The sequence below is a fragment of the Hyalella azteca genome, unplaced genomic scaffold, assembly GCF_000764305.2.
Source record: "Hyalella azteca isolate HAZT.00-mixed unplaced genomic scaffold, Hazt_2.0.2 contig11647, whole genome shotgun sequence".
NCBI classification, from domain to species: Eukaryota; Metazoa; Arthropoda; class Malacostraca; order Amphipoda; family Hyalellidae; genus Hyalella; species Hyalella azteca.
The window spans coordinates 65,852-91,383 of NW_025941636.1; the positions used below are offsets into that span (position 1 = coordinate 65,852).

At 39.8% G+C, this 25,532-nt stretch overlaps 1 protein-coding gene across 3 annotated transcripts in view; it reads right to left on the reverse strand.

Moving 5' to 3' along the window:
• LOC108668158 (SRSF protein kinase 3) overlaps positions 1–25,532 on the reverse strand; it is a 93,295-nt gene that overhangs the window by 49,665 nt on the left and 18,098 nt on the right. Inside the window, exons 1-2 of one of the 3 annotated variants that reach the window (XM_018155318.2) lie at positions 13,800–15,153; positions 4,617–4,733 (exon numbers count right to left, since the gene is read on the reverse strand). The exons of 1 other annotated variant lie outside the window; for it this stretch is intronic. In XM_018155318.2, coding sequence (XP_018010807.1) covers positions 4,617–4,733; positions 13,800–14,548 — 866 coding nt within the window. In that variant the 5' untranslated portion in view covers positions 14,549–15,153. Of the gene's footprint in view, positions 1–4,616; positions 4,734–13,799; positions 15,154–25,532 lie in introns of those variants that run through there. One more of the 3 variants, XM_018155319.2, reaches the window with a different exon arrangement.

Sequence of the window (25,532 nt, forward strand, 5' to 3'; positions counted from 1 at the left end):
TTTGTAGTAACAAGAATACGAGACCAATGACCTCGTGCTGACGTAAATCATCTGATATTTAAGAAGGTCAAGCAGAAACTCTATCTTTAGTTAGTTTGCAAAGACGCGGCAATCGATGCAAGCCGAGCGACTGCATGGCCGAGCTGCTTTCACACAGAAGCGAAGGCAAAAATTTATACAAAACGAAGGCACAAATTTATTCGTTTGTCCAGCGACATACCTAACCGTCATTTGCAACCCATTCCTTAGAAATACGATCATGATGACACTGCAGAAAGATGCATTTAAGCAGTTCAATTTTAAAGAAAGACAACTTGAATCCTCCGAAGTTCTAGGATTCACTTGAAATTCGAGCATCATTATTTCGTAGGAGTGACTTTCAGAGGCAAAATAAAAACGGTGACTCATTTAATTGCAAAAAAGCTGAACTCAAACATAGTGAATAGAACACGTAATCATAATTGATACAACTAATAATAATTCAGCTAGGTAGATTAAAAAAAATTTTAATCGAACCTGCAGACATTTACGAACTCATTTTCAAAATATTTATGGAGCGGTTTATAAGGTCACCTATACAGAGTATATCAATGGAAATAATTGATGCAATATTTGCAGTTGCACCAGCAAACTGAAGGTCATCCAAAACCAGGTTGCTTCATCGTCAGCTGGTCATCCAAAACCAGATTGCTTTAGTTAAATAATTGCTGAAGCGTGAACGCGTTTTGAGCACACTTGCAGGCACCGGCACACTTGCGCGCTTACTTCAGTAGCAGGATCCGATGAGGCAGCGGTGCCCCAATAGAGAAGCTGATTTACGTTCGGTCCGAGTCCTAGGCGGTTCCTAATTCAGGCTCGCCACCAACTAAAAATTTTGATAGGGGAAGCAATTGAACATAATGGTAGAAGGTTATTTATTTATAATTATGCAATCTGTTGAGATGAATGTCGCGATCGGTTCACGAAAAATTTAGTATGAAACTGAATCGATTATCCTACTAACACGATCATCTTTATCATTCGAAAGAACACGAAAGATATTTGGGGACAAATCAACATGGAAATAATCATTTTCTCAGTGATTTTTTAGCCAAGACTAATGATTGAACAAATGGGCAGCGCCGACGTATAAGGTATGTACTAAGTAAAGGTCCAGGCGTGGTTATTTCTCATTTCTAATTCCTATCTCATAATCGAATTAGAAATGTCAAAAAAATAACGTAGGTAATAAGGGGTCGAAGAGAGATTGCAAGATTTACGAATAGTTTATAGGAGTTTATAAAATGCGAGGATAAAATCCCGGAGATTTTATTAAAAGTCGAGGTCATGCGGTAAAATTGCTGCTAAATAACGAAAAGAAATCTCTATAGCCACATAAAATTGAATTATTTCAGGTCCCATTAGTTAAAAACCATTCTAATTGCAAGGCATCGTGGGTTGAAATCATTTGACATAAAAAAAACTAGTCTCGGCCATTGGTAACGCTAAACAAGCCGGCTTTTATGAGTAACAAATGCGAAGGCCCTGACACACGTGTCGGAGTTGAAGCTGTCCTGCTCTAAGCTTAGCCAGAAACTTGTGCGCTACAAGTGGCAGTGACATTTTCTCTGGCATTGAATGCCTAAACCTCATGAAACCTGGTTAATATAGAAGTTTTATAAAGAGATAAGTTAAGTTTTAATCTGGATCCTAGGGGTGCCGAGATTTAATTTTGTGCGATGGCTTCAATAGCTAAGCTCTACTGAGTTTAATGTTCAGATATATTTTACAAATTACGGACAAATGCTTGATTTATGTTTCACTATTAAATGGAAGTTTCGTCCTAGAAAACAACTTAAACATTCTTAGCAGGCGCCATTTTAGGTTCCCACGTAAGTAACGTCCTGCCTAACGAACCATTTTTTAGATCTACAATATCAAAAGATTATAATAACGCAAATCGATTGGTCTAGGACTCAGGGATAGTATTTCAGATAGTATAGGATACGCTCTTAAAACATAGGCATTTTCACGGTTGGAGAAACAGATTACAGGCAAGTGCCGTCATGTCACTTGTCGCGGAGGTTTTTTTTGCAAATTAATCATCACATTAATGATGGAAAAAGTAAACTTCCTATCTTCATTATTACTGGCGATAATTAAGAAGCTGACATATTCTTCAGTAACAAAAATTTTGGAAGCCAGCACTTATTAGTGCTGAATTTAAACACCAAAAGGCATTTGAAACGAGCTCTTGATCCATTTCATCAACAATATCAAACGCTTTGCATTCAGTGCCTAGACATTACCTCAAGCAAGATATTAAAACGATAACTTGACTAATCCACGGCAACTCCTTGCACATGCATATCTTGATTGTTATTCTGAAACGAAACTCGCATCAAAAGGACATAATTAACTCTCAGTGCGCATCTCTGTGCCTGAGAAGGGCTATGAGGTACATGCTAATGAAGCTCTCGTCGTAGCTGGATTACGAGTGACCAAGTCGCTGCTGTGATGAAGGACGTCTTCTTAGACACCAATATGCTAATGATGTTTAGGCGAGATTATGCGTCAGATTAGACGTAAGGTAAATGAACAGCCGCTGGCAATATTACAACACGCAAGTTATTTCAGCTCCAAATAGCTGTTAATCGAAGAAATGAATAAGTTGACTAGGAGAGTACGATGCTAACAAATAAACTGCAAGAATGTAGATTATCAGTGAAATTTAAATTGCATTCCTCATATTAGTTCCATTCATACCGGCGTTGTATTCATCAAATGCTCTAGTTAAGCTCGCAAGCGTTCAATAGCATACGTTACACGGGGAGATTAGCGGGTAAAAACCTTAACCGAAAAATAGGTATCCATCGCAACCAAGAGAACTCCCATAACCTCAGCGAAGGAACGGAAATATTTGAAATACCAAAATCCTATTTTAACTCTTGTTTGATTTACATATTAAAATCAAACTGAATTATTTGAAACACTAAAAACTTATTTTAACTCTTGTTCGATTGACATATTACAATCTAACGAAAATATTTGAAATATTAAAATCCTATTTCAACTCTTATTCGATTGACATATTAAAATCTAACGGAAATATTTAAAATATTAAAATCCTATTTCAACTCTTATTCGATTGACATATTAAAATCTAACAAAGTTATACTGAAACCTGATGAGGGGTTTCCAGGCCCCTGAGACCAGTACGCGACTTTGATTGAAGGCTGCGCGAAGTTAGGCGAATGAGCTATGATTAATGCGAGACGAATGACGGCTAACTTTGTGATGGAATAAAATTGCAGACTTTTCCTTGTCATTGAGCAGTTCACTCCACGAAGCATCTCGAGACTGAAGAATTGTTTTATTATGAATGAAAAAATAGGTTTTAACTTAGTAGACAATGAACTAATATTTCAAGTTATAATGAATATCATGGGGAACATGAACTTGTGAATGCAACCTTAATCATCAAAGAAAAGAAAGCCTTATTTCGTTACAGCACCAATTGCTCAACTCTTTCCTTGACAATCTTTTAGGCATATGATAACTTAACAGTCGCGTTTATGTATGAATAGCCAGTGATATTTTTATCTCAAGAAAACAATGTGAAAAAATAATAATTGCTGACCTTTTCGCTAAACCCGAAAAACTAAAAACAATTTTCCTTTTTTTACGATGACATCACTCTTAATCGAGGTTCAGTATAGCTCACGAGTATAGCAGGAGGCATAGAAAAATTTTATTTGTGTTAAATGAGCGACATCCTTGTCATAGAGAAAATGGCTAAGACGCGCAGGTAAATGAGTTAATAGTTTATAGAAAAAACAATGTCGAGCTTTGAGCAATCCAACATAAAAGGCATGAAAGCAGGACATCTCTAGAATGAGCTCACCAAGAGAATACGCAAAAACCCTGAAAAACATCTTCGGTTGTTGCAAAATCGTCACAATAAAAAAAGGTGCTTGCTATCCTTCATTATTTGAAAGTGTACATGCACACAATGAATGATTATTGTCACAAAAGATAATATTCGGTTAAAAGATAACGCAATAGATACGTGAAAGCCACGAAGATATTTTTCCATTTTTTAGGGTTGCTAGGAGTAAGTGTTCTAATCCCGAAAAAGCCCACTAAAATACCTATGCGGAGTAAGATCACAAGATCACAGGTAACATAAGTGAAAGCAAAAAAATAAAACCCATGAAAATTTTGAGAGTGAGAACACAGGTACGTGAATGCAAAAAAAAAAACACACACACAAAAATGTGCAAAGCAAGAACAGAGGTAGACGAAAGCATAAGATATGTGAAGTAAGAACAGATGTAGATGAACGCATAAGATATCATGTGAAGTAAGAACAGAGGTAGATGAAAGCATAAGATATTATGTGAATTATAAACAGAGGTAGTTCAAAGCTTAAGATATTATGTGAAGTGAGAACACAGAAAGATGAACGCATAACAACCCGTGAAAATATTTTGCGGAGCGAGAAAAAATTTTGCTACATGATAGGTAGCAACACCCACGAAAGTAGGTAGGGTACAGGTGAAGAGCCAAAAGCCACACCGATGCAATACATGGACAACAAACCAGAGGAGTGAGACGCCACACCAACAGACACTCACCCATTGGGGATGAGAGGCGAGATTGGAGAGACACGACGTGAACCGTGAGGGATCAGAGGCAGAACCAAAGGTTGCAGTGGGAAGGCAGCGACAGCTCCCGGCACTGGGCTTTTAGACCTGAGCACATCATTATTTTTGTTATTGAGTTCCCTCGCGGCGGGGCCTGGGCACACCACATGACGCCACATCAAAAGAAAGTCAGGACAAACGGACTAACAAAAAAGACAAGACTCTGAAACACACTCCCACACAACATATATAAATACGGGTATAACATAGCTCATGAACATATGGAAGCGATGAACTTCATCTCAATAACATCGAGATTTCTTGAGGTAACAAACGAAAGTTCTATGAAACTATGTTGACTTCCACGCACACTACAAATACAACTTCTTTTAAATTATTTTCTGTTTAAAATCAAGATGTAACAAATTCTGAAAGTTTTCTGATGCGAATATACAATACAGGGATGAACCCCATGAGATTTGACGATTCATGCATAGCCGCCAGCAGGGCGATTACGAGGCCTAACAAGCAGACAACTCGACATCATCCAATACGAGCTAAAATTGGGCTTATGGGCGTGACTTGCATCACAAAATACAACACGAAATTACAAAACTTCAAATAACAAATTCCAAAAACAACAAAGTGAGCGTAATCACTGTACAAACAAGCGGCTGAACAAATGAATTACAAAGGGCGTTTCGAGGCGTAAGTCCAACGGGCGTACATTTGATTAAAGTCGGTGATACTCGAGCCGACGCACGACACGTCAGCCTTCGCCTCTCAAACAATTACTTTTCAACATAACAAAGCACTCAAACGCAGAAATTTTTGAAATCAAACGGCACTTTCCTGGAATGGCATTCATCATTGGATTTGGGCCATTCGGAAGTTTTACCACTCGCTCACTCTACAGTACAGGTATTTAGATATTAAATTATTTTATAGTTTCGAATCCGATTTAGGTCTGCGAGATTTGAGCATAATTTAGCCTTACATAAAAGTTAAAATCCATCACGCGCCTGAAATTTTATAACTATTCTAGAGTCGGGTAATAAAATACATGTCGTTACAAGTTACAGCGGAACACGAAAAAAAACAATACATACCGAGAACAAGGAAGAAAAATTTGTATGGTTACCGCTGGACAGTAATATTTTCTTTCGGAGAGAGTCAAAGCCTTCACAAAAAACTTTTATAGGAGTAGCCAATACTAAAGAATTGTACATAAAGTGGTAAACAAAATAAACTAGCTGTGAGTGCATGTCAAAATGAAAACTAGCTGTGATAGTGCATGTCAAGATGTAGCTAAAATACCCGTCGAACAATCAATTAACTACTCACTGGGAAAGTTCTCGCTGCACGAAACGCTTAGTAAGAACTGGACTTCGTTCAGATATTATTCGCCCTATTCAAAGTAAATAGTCCATCATTAGAATGGAAATGGTGTGAGAGGTGACCTTTATAAATACTCACAGTTGACAGCAACATTGCACAGCCAAAACCACCAAGGCAGCACTTACCTGTAAATAAAAAAAGTACAGAGGTTTTAAGTCACCATTTAACGAAACCGTCATGATATGCTGCCAATAGTTACAATCACCGTTATAATGTGAGAGCTGTCATTATAATCGACGGTCTCTCAGAACAATACATATTAGGAGTAATCTTGGATGCAAGAATAAAACAAACATTAAAGTATAGCTTGAGGGAAGCTGGCTTTATTGATATAACGACTAGTATCTGACAGTGTATTGATTCCTGAATAAATAAATTTTCGAGCAATTTGGCAATCAATTTTTCAAAGGCAGCACGTCATAAACCGTCAATAGTAGAGTCACGGTTTTGCATAAATGAAAAAGCAGAGGCCAGGCAGTGCAGATGGCACAGCTGTTTCCACTGAAAGTGCAGCTGCGTCCATTACAAAATTATGATATTAATGCCATTATCCGGATGCTTAATTTGATGTTCAGTTGCTCGTACCTGCTACTCTTACACGTTGGGTCCTTGTAACTAACGCAATTTGTTCCTTTCAGCACGTACCTTGTGGATCTTATAAACGCAAGCGTCCTGATAAAATTCTATCAAAATACACGGTAAAAATTACTCACCGCTATGAAGACACGATTTCACGCAATAAATTATAGACCACATTTCCTGGCAAGGCAAGGCGACTTTGAGGTGTAAAATATGATAAGGGAAAACTTTGTGAATCATCCGGAAGTGTTTACGATACACTCAAGAAAGTGATAGCTTTGCCTACAAATTTCAAGCTTTATTGACAGTAGCAAAAATTTTTATGCATTCCTCAAGAAAGCATTAATGTATCGGTCTCAAATTTTGGCGGGCAAATAACTTTCACACTTCACGTATCAATAACATCATGGATCATTTTTCGATTTTTTCCGCTGATGAAAATTTCAGCGACAAATAACCATGAATTTTTTGCAGTATTTAGATGTAACAGTAGCTGCAAACGAGATGTGTAACGAGTGATGAGCAGGCACAGAGCAGCGCAAGCCGTGCCGGTATAGCAGTTTCAAGATGTCGTCTTGAACCGACTCCAGCCGAGACCTCCAAGCCAATACACCCACGTGACAGCCAAACAAGCGCCCACAACATCAGCAGCACTTCTACAACTAATTCCATTGAATAAAACTCGGTCGCTCTTACCAGATACACACACCTACAATGCTGAGAACATGCAAGCGAGTCCTGAAGCGAATGGAAACCCACCAGTGTAGAGAGGAAAATAGCGAAATCGATGGATTTTAACAAATAATAATAACTGAACTCATGAATGCAAAAATATTGAAGATGGTTCAGAGTAATCTGCACAATACGCAAACAAGAGCGACGCAACAGAAATGCAAACACAACTTCGAAAGCTTATCACATACATAGTAAAATTTTATTTAAAAAAAAGCCGCTCTTATGACATACCGGTACACCAGGATTGTCAATGTGCTGAAGGCCTGAAACAACAGTTGGAATTGTCTACACATGATATAAACCCACATTTTAATCATTTAATACATACAATTTTGCTGTTGAAAACTAAAGCTCGGGATATATTGTTTGCAGACCATCCTATTGGGGACAATAAAACTAACGTCAAACAACAGCCGCATGGTGTCATTTGGCAAGCAAGCATAAAGAATCAATCTAGAAGCTGACTTGGAATCGAGGATATGAGTGATGCCTGTTCATCGAATGTCTCACATTTTACTATGTTTAATTAAATTTTCAATAATTAATACCTACAACAATAAAAATCTTCAATAAAACTTGATTACCAGCTGCACGTCCGCGATGCTTTACATTGCGTCTAAGCCACACGTGGCTACACGCATGGCAACTGAGACGGTTCGTAACAAACGAGGTTTCCTTGCACCTTATTTTTACAACTGACCAGTCGACGCTTGATGTCAGACTTAAAGATATAGAGTTGCGGTGAAGTTTCTCGAGGCGGCCGAGTGCGACGGTTCATTGTATGTCTTTGCGGGATGGTGCGGACTAAAAATTAATAGCAATCAACGCCGAATAAGTGATATTTTGGAAATTCAAATGGGGTTTTCTGGATGCAAGTAGAACTGAAAATATTTTTGTAACGTTCAGACCAAATCATACAAATGATTTTGCGCATCGAAATGAAACGCGCAAAAAAAAAATCCGCATCTAAATGAAACGACAGCGATTTCTTCTATATTGTTAGCATGATTTGAACTGTCTACTTACGACTATTCAGCATGAGCTTTGTTGCAAGAACTGGAATGTTTGGTTGTAGACCAGGACTAGACACTAGAGGAAGGAATAGACTGGAGGAATTTGAATACGAGGGGGCTTCTAAATGTTCGTGGAAAAACAACAGTTTTATGAGGTTTATTTTCATGAATATGCTCTATCTAGGTCGATACATTTCTGTAAATGGTGATACCAGTCATTTAGTCCGTCGGTGTTAAACTCAAAAGTCTATCGGTGTTCAAATCATACGATTTGAGCCATCTTTTGACAGCTCTTTTTGCGGGTTCTATTGATTGAAATGACCTGTCACTGACTTTCAGGTTTGGAAACAAAAAAAAAGTCGGATGAGGCCAAGTCGGTCCTATTAAGTGGATGTCGAATGATTTACCATCGAAATTCGCGTATCACAGCCCCTGTCTACCGAGCGTCATGTGCGAGTGCCTTGTGGTGGGAGAGTGAGCTATAAAGATGCTGCTTTCCACGACGTTTTTTCGACGATTTTCTATGAAAATTTAATCAACATCTCTTAATAATAAACAGCCGTAATATTTTTCTTGTTCTCGAGGATATCGAATAATAAAATCCCCTCTTCGTCCCAGAAAAACGTCCTTCTTGAACGCTCAGATTTTTCTTTGACGGACCCATTTCCTCACCTGCATGTGCATCCACAGTTTCGATCGAGTTTTGTCCTAAGGACGGCACTGGTAAATACGTTTTTCATCCCCGGACACAATGCGCGTTAGAAAAAGGGTTCTCATCAATCTTTTTTCAAAATTTTCATAATAAGATCTGCCCTCGATTCCTGCTGATATGGGCTCAACAGCCTGGGATCCTCATTAGCAGAGGGCTTACTCAGTCCCAAACTGCTCACCAGAATTTTGTGTGCGGAACTTACGGAGATGTTGAGTGTGTCTGCTCATGACTATAGGTTATTCACCTATCTTTGTCGATGAGATCACGAGCAGCAATGATGATCATCAATATTTTCCCCACAAACTGATGTGCGTGGCTTAGCTCTGCGAGGGTTATCTTTGATCTCATTTCTCATGTTTCTGAAACGACTGATACATTTGTAGCTCGCTGATTTCTTTGAGGCACTGCCAGTATAAACTTATTCCAGAGAGTCTATGATTTGACTGTTCTTCCATGCACCCAAGCTTTATCATGATTTTGATGTTTGACCTGGTCTCGATTACGGCAGATACCATGTTGCATGAACGGTTGTTGATGTAGAGCAGCGCACCGTGTTTGTAACATTTATTTTTAGGGGCCATATATGTCAGTATACAAGCTATAAAACAGATATACATGATCGTTCTGGTGCATTGGCATCATATTATTTTATTGGTATTTTCAGTTATATACATTTTCAACGCAGTTTTCGAAGCATCCTCATATCTGTTGTTCTACAATAAAGAACGAAATATAATAAAAGCATTTGAATATTTTGATGGCAATCCAAAAAGTTTCTCTATCTATAATATACGATCAGATAATTTCAAGTTTCATTGCCACCACAAGAATCACAATTCCAAGGATAGGAATTGTAAATAGGAATTTTCCAGGTCTCAAGAACTAACTTTTGTACGTACTTGCTCGTTAATGTCATCGGTAACACCTCCCTAGAACGTCACAATCATGTTCTACAGTGGGATTGATTACCTGATGCAACAAACGATCTTGGATAATCATCGGAAAAAAAGATTGTTAAGCTAAGCGATTTCCACAATATTGCTGCGCAATTAATTCAACTCAACCTATCCTAATCTCTCCTTGTCATATGCTTTCAAAATTCTCAAAAATCTACACGAATATTGAATGTACATATTTTTCTAAATTGAATATTACTATAAAAAAGGGTTATTTCTAATTCAATTACTCTGAATAAAAATTTAGAAATAGAATTATTATTTTTTCACGTGTTTTAATTTAAATCGATCTCTGAATTGTGCGAACAATGAGTGCAAATTTGACCATAAAACATGTCTGTGAAAACAGCATAAACGAAAATATGGCCACGGAAATACGCGTGTGGCACAGATATTTTATAACCTAGTTAATCGCCAAAGCTTAAGTTAAGTCAAGCTTACCAGACAAGTGCCAAAGATTACCAAACAATTGTCAAAGCTTAACATAAGGCAATGAATTTTCCAGGTTTAACATTGAGGTAATCGGTGAACTAATTTCCACTGCGACTGAAGAATTGCCCTCAAGGCCTGAGTTTCAGAGGGCAGTGTTACGCGCTGCGCCAACTCGAAATGTCCCAAGAATTATTTAGAAAATATATTGAAACAAATAAAAGGCAAGTAAACTAAGACGCTGAACACACCATTTGATCCAATAAAAAGTAATGATATCTGAGTGTCTAAAATTGACTGATGCAGCAGGAAACGATCTCCGTTGGACTGTATTTCTTCCTAAACTCGAAAATACGAGTAAGGGATGAGGATGTGTATTATAGTTAAGCAGAAAATGCAAGCACGCACGTTTGCCCAGCCGGTAGCAGGACAGGATGCTTCAGGAAACCGCTTGACATGCACCGCTGAGCTCCGTCAACCTCATCGATCCCACTCCCAGGCATGTGTGCGCTGGCTAACATTTATTTTGTGTTGAAAAGTCCAATGAAAACCTCACGTGTCGTGGGGAACTAGAAAATTCAGCCTACTTCAAGCTGCTGCAAATGTAAAATTGTAATGCTTAAAATGTAGCGCTTTCTGCTGCAAAGAAAATATTAGCGAAATAAGTGGAGCCATATTTATACAAATAGGTTCACAATAAAAACACGTAGGTAGTACAGAGCGTTGCTTCGTACTAAATAAAAGAAAAAAAACTTCAGCTGCTAAATTTTTGCCTCACAACTCGGAGTGAAAAACGGAAAAGCCAAATAGACTTCACAGGATAAACTTCAGCATCCAACAGAATTCCAAAAATGAATGCCAGCATCGAAATCTAGCCTGGACAGAGATGAGAAATGCTGGTCTGCGGATGAGAATGTCAAGCCACTGACGACGATGTAGTGGCTTGACACGACACGCCCGGGACAGCGTCAGCTCATGTAGTTATTTCAAATTCGTTAGAGCCTTCGAAACTCTTCACAAGGCTGCTTCATCATGTCGCACAGCACTACTCAATCCTTATAATTTTAACAACACTTATATAAAAAATATATAAATTTAAACAAAATAAGCATAATAAATATATATGCATATAAAAACAAGACGTCCAACAAAAGATTACGTATAACATCTGAGCACTAGAACACACGCAACAAAGCATAAACCAACCAAAGCATAAAAATCTCACTGAAGTAGGGGCGATTGGGCGGCTTACTTCGTTACTGACGCAAAGTCGCACTGACATTGAGACCGCCCTTTAGTACTGACATAAGCTGTTAAAGATTCAGAATTGGCGAAGTATTTAGCTGTATGCTGACAGGCTATTCCACCACAATGAGATAAGCTGCTTCACATGCAAAAGAATTCACTCTACATTTGTTGAGACTGATATCGGTAACAATAGTTAAGCTTCAGGTAGCAGTAGTGCAAATAATAAAAGTTAGTGTAGCGCTATAAATAGACGCGCACTAACTGAAATAGGTATTGATCAAGAGCGCATCAGAAATAGAAAGCGTGAGCGGCTTGGAGAGAGAGAAGCAGCAGCAGCAGCAGCAGTAGTCGCGGGCGTACGACCAGACGGCTTTAAAATGCTGCCATGCACACAGTCAAGCTGGAGGAGGCTGCGCCTAACACCGCCTCGTATATCGATGCCTTGTGCTGCCGCATGATTATGTTCGCTTGGTGATCATGATTGCTAAAGCTGATCATGACTGCTAATAAGGCTCCATGATGAATGATTACTAGAGCATGCCTAAAGCGTGATAGTAGAAGCAAACAATTCCATAGTCATATGTTAATTTATGGTAATGGATAACTATGTTAATGTCATGATTCAATACTTGACATTCCTCAATTAATTGAATGACTTGCTCGTTATGCCGTCAAACAGATAAATTATGTCAGTTACATTATATGAAAATTGTAACGAACACATTTCAAGGCCAAGGTACCCAGAAGGAGCATTAAAGAATAAGCACCAGCTGTTCTCATATCACACGCGAGATTGAGCAAATATTCAAGTGAGCCATAAATGAAACTGGACAGATTTATAATACGATTAATACCCATGACTGAAGTTAACGTGTGGCATCATAAGATGGACGGTAAGTTTCTTACTAAATAGAAAAGATAGAATGTGATATTCTGGCAGTAGTCAGCAGAATCCACCAAGATTTTTCCTTTTAATTTTTCTAAGAACTGGACATTGATTTAAAATAGTTCGTCGGCAACAGCAAATCTGCAGCCTAGCACTTGAGGAACGCACAATCGAATCTAGTAATATCGAGGAATACAGACGAATAATTACCTATACATTTTATAGATTTGATATTATCAATATAATTTGGATTAGCATGAACCATTGAACAAAACTACGCATCCAACACACGCACGGGTAACTAATATGGATAAAACGAATTAAGTGGAAAGATATTATCTACTAACAATTTGTAGCAATCACGATTAAGCATCGATTACATAGAATAGGTAGCATCGATGAGAAATTCGTCGATTGGTGACCATTTCAGCAGCAGCAGCAGCAGCAGCAGGCACGAAGGCAGCGTGTCAGCAGCAGCACGAGGGCAGCGTGTCAGCAGCAGCAGCAGCAACAGGCACGAGGGCAGGATATCAGACAGCAGCAGCAGCACGAGGGCAGCGTGTCAGCAGCAGCAGCACGAGGGCAGCGTGTCAGCAGCAGCAGCACGAGGGCAGCGTGTCAGCAGCAGCAGCAGCACGAGGGCAGCGTGTCAGCAGCAGCAGCACGAGGGCAGCGTGTCAGCAGCAGCAGCAGCACGAGGGCAGCGTGTCGGCAGCAGGCAGTGCAGGAGATGTAGCAGGAGCAGCGTGCGTGGATCGCTGCACAGCTTCGCTATTAATATCGCCTCGCAGACCACAGTATTTATTTATAGACGTCATGCTGGCTACTGTAATCTTGCCGCAACTGCTAAACAAGAATTAAAAGCAACTGGTGTAATGATCATTTCCAGTGAAAACAAAAACACATCATTTGGGAGGACAAATTGTGCTCCTTAAATCTATGTTCAGCAGATTGCAATTAAGGCATAATTGTTATTTACTTGTTTCCCTTGATATCAAAAGCCATTTGAATGAATGGAAAGGTTTAAAAAACATAAGTAATTATTGAGTATGTACGTCAAACTATTTATACAGATTTGAGAACCAACTACTTAAACAGATATGAAAACTCGGCATAAAATTTACTACAACTCTACTAACTTTTACTCGACTCCTGAATTTACCAAGCAAAATTTGACATTAGAAACTATTGCTTATAGAAGTATTTTAGGTAACTCACAGGCTAGAAAAGGCGTGGTATCGTGTGGTGCGCGATGTGGTAGGTTCCTCCTGCAGACTGTGGTGCTGGTAGTACTGCTGGTACTGTTGTACTCGTCCGTGACGTGCGTCATGGTGCCCGTCGAATGAGGCTAAGTAGGGACGTCTGAAGGGCAAGGACCTGTTGAGCTGAGCCTCAGAAAATGGTAGTTCCTGGAGGCTTCGCGGTGACCACGACAGAGGGTAGATAGGTGCAGGAACCGTCACCCGGCATGACGGGGAGCAGCTAGACAAGCTTGCTTCAGGACTCCAAGGATGGTCGTCACCTTCCTCTGTATCCTCTTCTCCAGTCCAAGGAATATAGGTAGTGCTCACCTGGTGCGGTCTGTACGGGAAACATGGGCGTGGGGGAGCGTTGCTCAGCTCTGCCCACAACGTTGGGCTCGCTGCTGTAGCCCCCGGCAGATGCTCTTCACTCTCGGCACTGACGACCGCAGCTGTCGATGCCGTGGCACGGCCGTCTGCGCTGCTGCCGTCGCTGCAGCTGCAGCCGTTTTCGCTACTGTTACTGCTGCTGTCGTTTATCGCTGCTGCAGCACACGAAGACTCCGACAGATCAGTCGTTATGCCAGTATTTTCTCTAATGGTTGCAGTGGCGGGATAATCTGCTGCCTCGGCAGCAACTTCGGAGACATCGGAAGCCTGGTCGTCTGAGCCGCTGCTGGCAGGTTCCGCCATCCTCAGGCATGGGGCATCTTCTAGTTCCACCATCGAGAATAATTCATCTGATTCACTTTACTTCATCAGTAGTACGCAACATAAAATTAATGAAAGTTGACATCAACACAAGCTGATACCTTGCATATTTCCAAAATTGTTTCCAGCGCACAAGTCGACACTCAGACCAAGGCAAAAATGAAGCTTCACAGAAGTTATAATTTTCAGAAACTTCTTCAAAATGTTTTTTTTCTACTTTCTATGTGGAATAATATACGAGTTCGGACGAAACTTCAAGTGTAGGGTGAGTGGTATCATAAATATTTTCAACACACATCAAATAGCAACAATGAAAATTTCCTATTATAATATGACTCAATAACAATGAACACTGCACATAAAATTCGACTGAACGCTAAAGGCAACTCAGTACTTCACTCGATGGTAACTTGCTCTGGTGCTAGCAAGGGCATCGGGCACAAGGCTTCATCACAATAAAACATCGAAAACAAAATCTTTGAAGTTTCGGAAGACACAATTCGTGAAAGTGATTTATTCGTTGTGATTGAGTGCACGGTAAAATGAGCCATGCCCAACACGGACTCACCGCTGCATTTGCATATTTTGACAAGTTCATTTTCATGCATAGCTAAAGATAATCCTGTGGAAGAATAACATAGAGCACCGTAAATCTACAATATGAATGAAAGGAGAGACACTGAGAGCGAATCCAACCGTTATCCGTGGACCGCATAAATAAATTACCCCTAAACTGTCACCAAAGTGACCAACATATTTTTTTTTGAATGAACCTTTGCGACCGATGGAATAACATCCAAAACATTTGGAAACAAAACAAAACAGTAGGTAATAAAAAGCTTTCGCTAGTCAAATTCGCCAGAGGAATAATTTCGAATGCATTTTCCCAGCAGAATCGTCGACGCAAAGAACACCAGACTATAATTTCGGCATGGGTGGAGGACAACAAACCACGGAGAGGTTTGAGGCCCAACACGTAACATGAGATATTACCAACCCCGTTCGTGTCGTCTCGTCAAACAAAGGCTAAAAAGAACGGTTCGGTCGATGTATTTTAGAAGCTCTGATAATAAATCATACCTTATGATACGCAAAAGCGCAATATGTCCACGATGCACCGCCTCGAAACATGACACGCTTCGATCGTTGCAGTTTGGAGCGACACGCAAAAAATTTACCGCAATTGCAATGACAATAATTTCACGGTAGCCGTGATACGGAAAGGGGATTCATTTCCGCTGGAGCGACACGCAGACCGCTGCTGTGGGGATGGAACCCATCCAGGGGAGGGGGAGCTAACACCCATGCGGGGAAGAGTGCTCAACAAGATTATTGGTGGGAGCCATACGGGATCCGTTAACGTGTCTTTACAAGGATTAAGTAAGCAATTGTATACCTTTTCCCATTATTAGCAGCTCGACACGGCGTTGCTCGGGAGAGAAAAATCTTGATATTTCAGAACCCCGATCTCCTTAACATCGTTTCACTAATTGCAATATATAAAAATCCTAGCATTGAAAAAACACAAACTTTCCCCAAGTAAAAAACAAATATCTCTAAAGAACTTGATATCAAAATCGACTATGCATGGTGGGTAACCATGGCTTTTGTATTATAGACACTTAAATGCTTCGGATAATTGGTTACCGTGTCAAGAGGTACAGGTGAGGGATCTCAAATTACCAGCGAGTATCTCTAGATACAATGCGAGATTATTTGTGCACGCCCAGTAAAATTTTCAATTTACAACTGTGTATAGAAAATAACACTTTGACACGTAATCCTTAGAACGATTTAAAATACTATTTCATAAAAAATAGAACGAAAAAAAAATTGTTTCTGCAAGAGTTCTGTTTGCGATACGAAGCTTTCTAGATAATTTCAAACCAAAATAATCAACTCCTCAATAACTTATTATTCTCATTTTCAACACTTCCATACTACCGTGATATGACATCCCAAGTAACTTGGCTGGTCAGGGGGAAATGTCCACACTGGAGGCTGGCCGAGGATGTGGCAGTGAACGCTCACCTTGGCTACAAGGCCTCGTGAGTTGCGGCGGCGCCGCCACCATCAGAAATCAATAAGAGACTGGGCCCCACCACCCCCAACACGGACCACGACAGTCGAGCATTCGAAGCGTTTTGCAATTTCCTTCGTCGCTTTCTTTACACAAATTGCGTTCACAATGCACACCGCAATTACATTATAACATTGCAGTCAATAACATATTACCTTGTGTGCAAAATGAAAACAATGATGGCGCTGTTGCACAAGAGCAAATATGGCATCGCGCTGATTTCAGTAAACTTAACCAGAACACAGCACATACTCAATCACCGGCACACTCCCTCCCAGAACACTTCTGAGGCAACGCGCTCACCCAAATTAAGTACATTTGACCGGGGCAACGCGCTCACTACATCTCAGTACATTTGACCGGGGCAACGCGCTCACCACATCTCAGAGACAGGGGCCGGCTGAGTTGACCGGAATAATATATTTATGTCGAAGAATATGGCGTCCCAAAGCGTGTTGAGAATACGCACCCAAAACCCGTAAGAACACACGAAAGTCTAAAGCAATCAGGAGTAAAATGAACTTGGATAGCCGTCGCTCTGCCCAGTAATTTTTTTCATGTTCGAAACTAACACAAGCTCAACAGGGTAATTACGAAAAACATAGACGCACTAAAGGTCTCAAATCCATGCTCTCGTGAAAATCTCGTAAAACTCAAGTTACGGAGGATATTGTGAATGATACGAGGGCGAGGAGGGTCCCGCCATCATGATCACGGGGATGGAAGTTGATGAAGTGGGTGCAAAATTCAATTAAAGGCTTCGGTTCCTTCGGCAAATGGAACCAGCAGTAACTGGACCACATTTGTCAAGGTATGCTAACTACGCTACTCGAAGCTATTTTAACAATGACCAACGAACTTTCACCAGAATAATATGTATAGAAATATATAGTCATTAAAAAAATGACAGCAATGGTCTAACTCTTGACGCAATAGCTCTAGAGGTAAGTTTCTATGTCTAGAAATTGAGGATGAATTAAAAAAATTATGAAGGAGAAAAGTAATGTGTGGAATCGTATTCGAATATGGTACATTATGTTAAATCCGCAGAGAAGAAAGTAGTGTTGCGAATTAATCCACGTTGGCCAGGTTCGTAACGTTATCAGATATGACGAGACGCTATCACACGTAGGCCTTGAGATGTCTGGCGTAGGTGCTAACTTCTCACTTCATTGCGGAGCTTAAGTAAAGCCACTCGTGACTTGAGAACAGATAAGAGCCAGACTGATACCAAAGAAATTCTTATCACACTTGAAGCTACGAAACTTTAGATATTAAATCTCAGTTGCGAAATTGTGTACGTCTCAAATTCAACTTTAGGCAAACGATTAAAACGGATAATGAAATTCTTTAATCGTAATGAGATGTTAATAAAATCAATGCACGAAACAATTGGAAAATCTAGCCAACGATTGAAGAAATGAATGCAACGGTTATCTTAAGCAATGTTTTGCAAAGGTAATCTTTGGCATTAATTGAAGAATCATTCAACGAGAATTAATGCCGATGACGATTGTTGATACGCGCAGAAAATGTACTGGTCGCCTTCAAGGGCAGGATCCACTTGCATCTGCATAGCTTCTTCACCCTTCAAGGTCGGACAAAATATTTAGTGAATAAACAGCAGCCTTCGCCAGTAAATTTCATTTTATTATATACTCGACGTCAATCAACTCGTTCGCTGCGAGAAGCTAACACTCGACGTGTATTGATCTATCACTCCACTTCAAGAGTCGTAATATCAAAAATAGTTACGAGATATTAACTCCCGTAGGCCAATCACTGAAGGCTTTTCAAGTTAAATTTGAAAATCAGAAACGAGCAATCAGCCGCTATGTGTGATTGAAAGAGTTTTGAAAACACGGCCTCAGTTCAGTTAACTGCTACACAATACATCGTGCAATGAGAACGTGCCTGATTAAGGCGTTGAGAAACATGGTACTGATATGAACTTGGTTGCTATTAAAGATTTGTGGTGTCGCCAGTAGCCAACACACAATAAATAACAAAACTAACATACGTGGAGGTTCTCTTTACACAACATTGATTCAGCATAGCATTGAAATATAGCTACTCAACTCCAGCGATTTCTTTACATGGGATGTTTCATTCAACAGAATATGACTTGACGCAATCAAGAATATCAATCAATTCAACAGCAGTAATGATAAGATGAAACTCAGTAAATTAGTACTTAATTAGTCATTAGTAAATTGAAGCTCCTCAGGCCAACAATAACAGAATTGTTAAAAGCAAGAACTATTATGTCAGACTAACGACGTTTTCTGTCTCTGTATCCTGTCATGTGCATGCATGTATTCTGTCTCTGCAATGAAAGTATGACACAAAACGCCATCCCGGCCATTATTTAAACAAAAAAGAGGAATAGGCACAGAGATGTGAGCCTCCTACCACCCATTAAAAATGAATCTTAGTTCTTTACGGTTTGTTAAAGCAATTACAGTTTACGCTTCGATGGCTCCAGAACCGAATGGCCACGGGCTCTTGATTTTTAACGAGAAATTTTAATCCTAATAATGAGATGGATCGTAAATGAAAATTTTCACAATCTTGATCTTTTATACCCAAGCGACCTAATATTAAAAATAATTTATAATGAAATTAAACAGTATACTTCGAAACTTCGCAGGCTTGTTTGTTAAGATACTCCTTAACCAAGATAGAATCGTGGTTTCCTATCAATGTAACTAACACAGGATTAAAGTTTATCGACCGTTATTAAAGTTTATGTCACTTTCCCAAGTGTCACAAGAGAAAAGATTAATCATAAAGCTGTCAAATACTGTATCTATAATTCTGGTGTGGCTTGAGTTAGCTCAATGGCCGCCTGTACATGGTCAGACTTCAGTTCCAGCGTGACCGATGGCATGGCGACATAGAACAATGCAGGAGCACACGAAGTGACTCATCCTCACGCACCTGCACCAAATGTGAGGTTAAAGACCGTCTGCACACATCTAATTCCGACCGACGAGATTCTAACACGACTAGGATCTCTTGATCAGTACACCTCAAACTCGACAAAGGTTGAGATAACGTTTGGTGCAGCAAAGGTGGACTGAGTCAAGGTACAAAGTCAAATAATTACGTCAAGATTAATGTGTATGACTCAGCTAAGCACATGCACTTTACCACGAATATTATGAGCGAAAATTGCATCATTTGCAATTTTCACAACAAGCTTAAGCCAAGAGAGAAAATATAAATTATCGAGCACGATTTAAATGCTACAATCTAAGCGAGCTCAAGTGGCATCTTTGCAACAACTGCACGTTCAAGACTAAATGATAGATCAGGGAGAGGCGAATTACAGCTTTGCGCAAACCTTAGCGATGATTCATAGAATGGGGAAGACGAGCTGCAAAAGACGGACTTTCTCTTAAACATTCAAGTTGTTCTGCAAGAGTGAGATGCGCTACGAAATGATTTCCTGCAATTGCGGAATACAATATTAAAATTTCCAATTCTCATTCCCTTAGCACGCACTGAAAATAATACACTCATGCCAGCGTTAAGACGATTATGTCAACACGGGTACAGGAATACTTTCACTGCAATGAATTTGGACAGGATAAGCAGAGGCCAGCCCAACCGACTAGAGAGAATTATTAACTAGGAGGCAAACGAGCTGAGAAATTGCACGAGTATATAGTGAGCAAAGGAAATGTGTAGAGAGTAAGCGAATAATTACAGAACGTCGATAACAGTAACGTTACGCAAGTATGTAACGTAAGAAAAAAAACATAGAGCGCAATGCAATCGTAAGGAAGAATGAAATGAAAGTGTGATTAAGGCAGAAGTGAAAGTGTCATTAAGGAAGCAACGCGAGCGTAAGAAATAACAAAATGAAAGCGTGAGTAAAAAAGAAATGAAATTTGAAGCGTGAAAAAAACCTACGTATAAATAAATTAGGCAGCAGGTCTGTATCGTAAATAAGTAACGCAAATGCATGGTGGGTAAAGACAATTACAGCAGGCCATAGGGGGGAAAAGAGCCCTAGCAGCAGAGGCTGACTCAGAGTTAAGGCCCTGACTGAAAGCCGTGCGAAGTCTGAGAGCGAGGTTTTCGCGACCATCGTGTAAAATCCTTGATCTGTCCGAAGCTCAGCCTGTCGCTACCCTCGAGCTTGTACTCTTTGTAATATGATATCCTAGCCAGACCCTTAGTTTATAAATAAATAGATGGGTAAGCATGGAAAAATCCATATCGCCATCTCATTTGCGAGTGGAGTAAAGTCTATCCTAATTTGTGAAGAAACGCTTAGGGAAGAGCCAAGCCTGTTAGAAGCCTTGCGACCTTCAACCGGGGCCTTAAGCTCAAAGGAAGCGTCACTTGAAGCTCGTGTGGACGACGGGTGGCATCAGCAGGATGCAGGTACGGCAGCGTCCGACGCGCCGGGCGCTGTGGCCGCACCTAAAGCAGGTGCGTCACATATAATCTCCGTTATTCTTAATTGCCCCCAACGATATTTATTCCGCAAAGAAATCGATCGTTTCCTTGATTTCATTCTTTAATTTAAAATGGACCGAATAAACGGTCGATTTGAATAAAGTAGTAATTAGTTATAATTTTTACACGAAAATGCATAGACAGATTCTCTTGTTCATAAAAAAAGGATCAACATGCGAAAATTTCCGTTCGGTTGGTTTCGTCTCTTCGTTTTCTCTAGACGAGTCTTATTTTCCCCCAGCTGTTCGACCATCGAGGACATCCAAAGAGGCACAAATTTCATAGAACGGCAAATTCTCACAAGGATCCATAAAAAAGCCTCACAGATTGAGGCCAAGGCTTGGTCTGGGATCACGATTTATCCGGAAACCCGTTTTGCCCCGGACCCTGAACAGGACGTCACGTTGTAAATATAGTCGCAGTTCAAAAAGTAAACTAAGAATAACCGAGAAATGCATTAATTTTTTCACTAGATGGGCCGTCGCCGGAAAATCGTCTCCACTTTGTCGTTTGAGATTGGACGATTGCTAAAATGCACAAAGTTTCCATAAAGAAATCAAGGACATTTCTGAAGAACTTCGTGCAAACACTGGGAAACAAAGATTCGCAACGCTACGTTATTAGACTCGCAAAATCTTGGTTATTTCAAAAATTTATTTCATTCGTGTCAGAGAGCTGCACCTCATGATCCAAGCGCACAATTTGACGTGTCAAACCAACATCGAATAAACGATTGTGAGAAAAGATACGATTTCCATAGTCGGGGAAATATTATTCTTCGCAAGATAATTACTAATATTCAACCGTTAGCAAAAACCTTCATCACAGGCAGACGGGCGAGAGTAAAGCAGCTACTGCACGTTTGTTTGATGTGGCTGGCAAATTTTAGTGTTCATAATCGAACGATATTTAGACTGAAAACAAGATATTACAATATTACAAGCAAGAAGTGACAAACATATCTAGAATAGAGTGATCGAACAAACACTTGAGTCGCGGCAATTGGAGACCACGAAGTTTGGTAATATCGGTCTTAGGTAACCTTGAGATGGCGTAATTCCAGGGCTACGGCAGCGCATTCTCTACTAAGTGGCAGACGAGTGTATCGTTATAGACGCCTCAGCCGGAAGGTTGTGAACAAAACTGAGATGGGAAAATTAGGAAGATAACAACCTTAAGCAACAAAATGAACAGCATTAACTAACACCTTCTCTCAGGAGCCTCCATGCAGATGTCTGTTCAACTTTGTTTTTGTCTCAGCTTTTTGCTTTTTAATAATCCGTTTAAAAAAATTTACGAAGAGCAGTTACTTTACATCACACAAATTTTACTTGTAATAAAAAAATTCAACGTTAGTGATAAATGTCTCAGGTTAGATACTTTCATTCTCAAAACAATCACATCAAGTATTTACCTAAAAGCCTTCCTTCAGAAGAAGCAATTGTAGAGAATGAGAGTGTTACAAAGCTACAGAGCTAGCGACACAAGCACTGAAATAGAGACGAGCAAACGACCACGCCTATGTCACTCAGTTCAGGGATGCACGACTAGCACGTGCTGTCGTCCATGTTGTACGTTTAGGCCGTTAACTTCTTTTACATGTTGAGCAAGACACTTTTGGCATCTTCATTAACTATCTCACAAAAAATCATTCTTAATTGGTAATCTATCAATAAGCAACTGGTTAGCCTGGCGTTATCCAGGCTCGTTAATCTATATAATTTTGAAATGCCGTTATTTCGGATCTTAAAATAATATTGAAGCCTATGGGTGTTAATTAGAGAAAGAACCGTTCTAACCAGCATTTTACGAAGAACATAAAACTCAAATTTTACTATCGATTCAAAGCATGAAAATATTCCTTCTCTAAAATTCCTTCAATTTTGCTGTGCTTTGCTATTCTCCAACTAACAATAAAATTTTAGGAACAGGTTAATATCCCGACACGATTAGTATTCTGGATAGGGGTCTCAACAGCCCTTTTACATTTACGGCGCCAAGCTTCAACCCCAGACACAAACTATGACACATATGTGAAGGAAAATAAATAAGCCAGACTTTCCTTTACGAATATATACTGCCCTAGTTTTAACAGAAACGTAAATCTTTCGAGGCTACGGGATATTATTACTCGAAACGGGATAATACTATTACTGACGGGTTATTACCTGGAAAACAAAATCAATCTGGGAATTATACCAACTAGGATACGTTCGGTCTACATACTTCAACACTCAAACAACAAACGAGAACCTATCCTTTGACCGTTTGCTCTTAAAGAGAAATTTTTCGGAACAATTCCACCTTGCAAGTTTTCAAGATATTCCAGAAAGCAAAATCTGCATGCCACGGGCAGCATGTAGCCCAGAAGCAATGTAGTGTAGAAGTGAACAGGGTTTGGCATAGAGAACAGCTTGGTCAGATGAGGATATTGGGAACGTGATACGCTTGTGTAAAGAAGCCACAGCTGCACCGGAGGCCATCACCTAAAATTAATACCCGCAACAGAAGCCGGCTGTTATGTTGTGTGATCTTGGGCATGCATCGGCGAAACATTTCTTTCTTTCAAATTAAATCAAGAAAGATTAAAATATATTTTTAAAACTGATAACAAAACAAGCTAAAATCTGCCCCAAAATTGCATCGTTCGTAAAAAATAACGGTTTTTGTGTACGAGTAACACTAGTGCCTTGCTAGAATCCTTTATGTGGCACGCGAACACTTATGGCTGTATGAACGAGTTTTAGTTATTTATTTTTTACTGTAGAAAATATTTACATGTAATACATGATATGGCAACTATTTGCAACGTACAGTTGCCACACGCCAGTCTCCTTGTCCTAAAGTGGACCACAAGTTGAATAAAAAATCTCACCTACTTAATTCGATAATAATCAGCGCATAACCAAAAATTAAAAAGTTCTACTCATGAATATGTGTGGCTGATACGCAGCATTTGGTACGCTATGGTGCCTGGTGGTACACGACGACGGTACGAAACCTAAAAATTGTACTTTTATTACTACATAAAGTTTGGCATACCCTGATCTAAATCAAAGATACAAGACTTGGTATCTTTAGTGTTTGTTTCGGACGTACTCAAGATTTTCATCTTTTCCCTCCTCAAAATATACTGAATAATAAAATTCTGAACTAGCGATTGAATGAGCATAAGACATTATGTGCGAGCATGCACTCTGAGAACTTAGTCAAGTGATTTTAGGCGCACTCAGATTGCCTCAAGAACGCAGGGAATCCAGAGCATAACTACTGCACTAAACACTGACAGATACTTGTGAGTGAGCTCGAAGGAGAACAGTACGTCTTTGACGATACATCGCGCAATACCTTAACTTCCCCCTGCTACTTGTAGAAGCAGGCATTCAAGTGCAGCTCATTGCCAGCATTGGGGGTATATTAGCAGGCGTCTCTAGCGCTCATTTGCATAACAGGAACACAATAATGCACACTCGTTGCGCGATGTCATGTTCTGAGCCACGTACGAGAACCGCAACCTAGGCGCCTGAGAGCAGAAAAAAGAATTCAAGTGACGTCGCAAGTGAGAGATATTAACAGCTTACAATTAAAATTAGCAAGCGTCATCACACGTGCTTTTCATATATCAGTCAGGTTCTGCTACGACGTTGTACTGGCAAACTTAAATTTAGTTTAAATATTTAACTAGGATGGACACTGGGAGCCACAATGAGATGTTATCATGCATTCTCACTTCGTTCGTATGCGTATCCTGCATACAGATGAAAATTTGTTAACGAACCGTATAGGTGGCACTATAGGTGTGAGCATCTTTATCGTTAAACTTTCAGTGCACGCACAACTTAACAGAATATAAATAACGCAAGAACACACAATTATTCTAACATTACTGATTAAAACGCGCATTGAATTTAATAGGAAGCTGCTTAGCAACAGGTACGACCAACACGAGCCTTAATTGGCAGGCGATCACGTCAGCATTATCAGGTGGACACGCCATCACAAAGATTTTAAATTGAACGGCAGAAGCAACAAGACGTCTCTTGCAAAGCTCCAGCCCTCATTCCAGCGCTGGCCTGGAATCTTACGCACCCAGCAAACCTGTATCAAGAGTTCAACGCTACGTCCAAACACAACTAAAATAACTTCAAACAAAAACTTGCCGGCATTCTTCACGACTGACTACTGGGTAGTTGGAAAATATAAACTATGTGTAGCATCGTGGGTAATATTTCAGCGATAATAATTTGAACATCAAAAAAGGATGGGAAATTTCTTTTCCGCGATTTACTCAAACATTCTGGACCAAATAAATACTCTAACGTGCGGAAAAACTAAAAGCAGAGATTCCAAAGCAGAAAATCACATTTAAACAAGCGCAGGAAACCAAGTTTTTATCCCGACAATTAACAAGCCAATGAACCCTCTACACTTCCGCACCCATTTAATAGG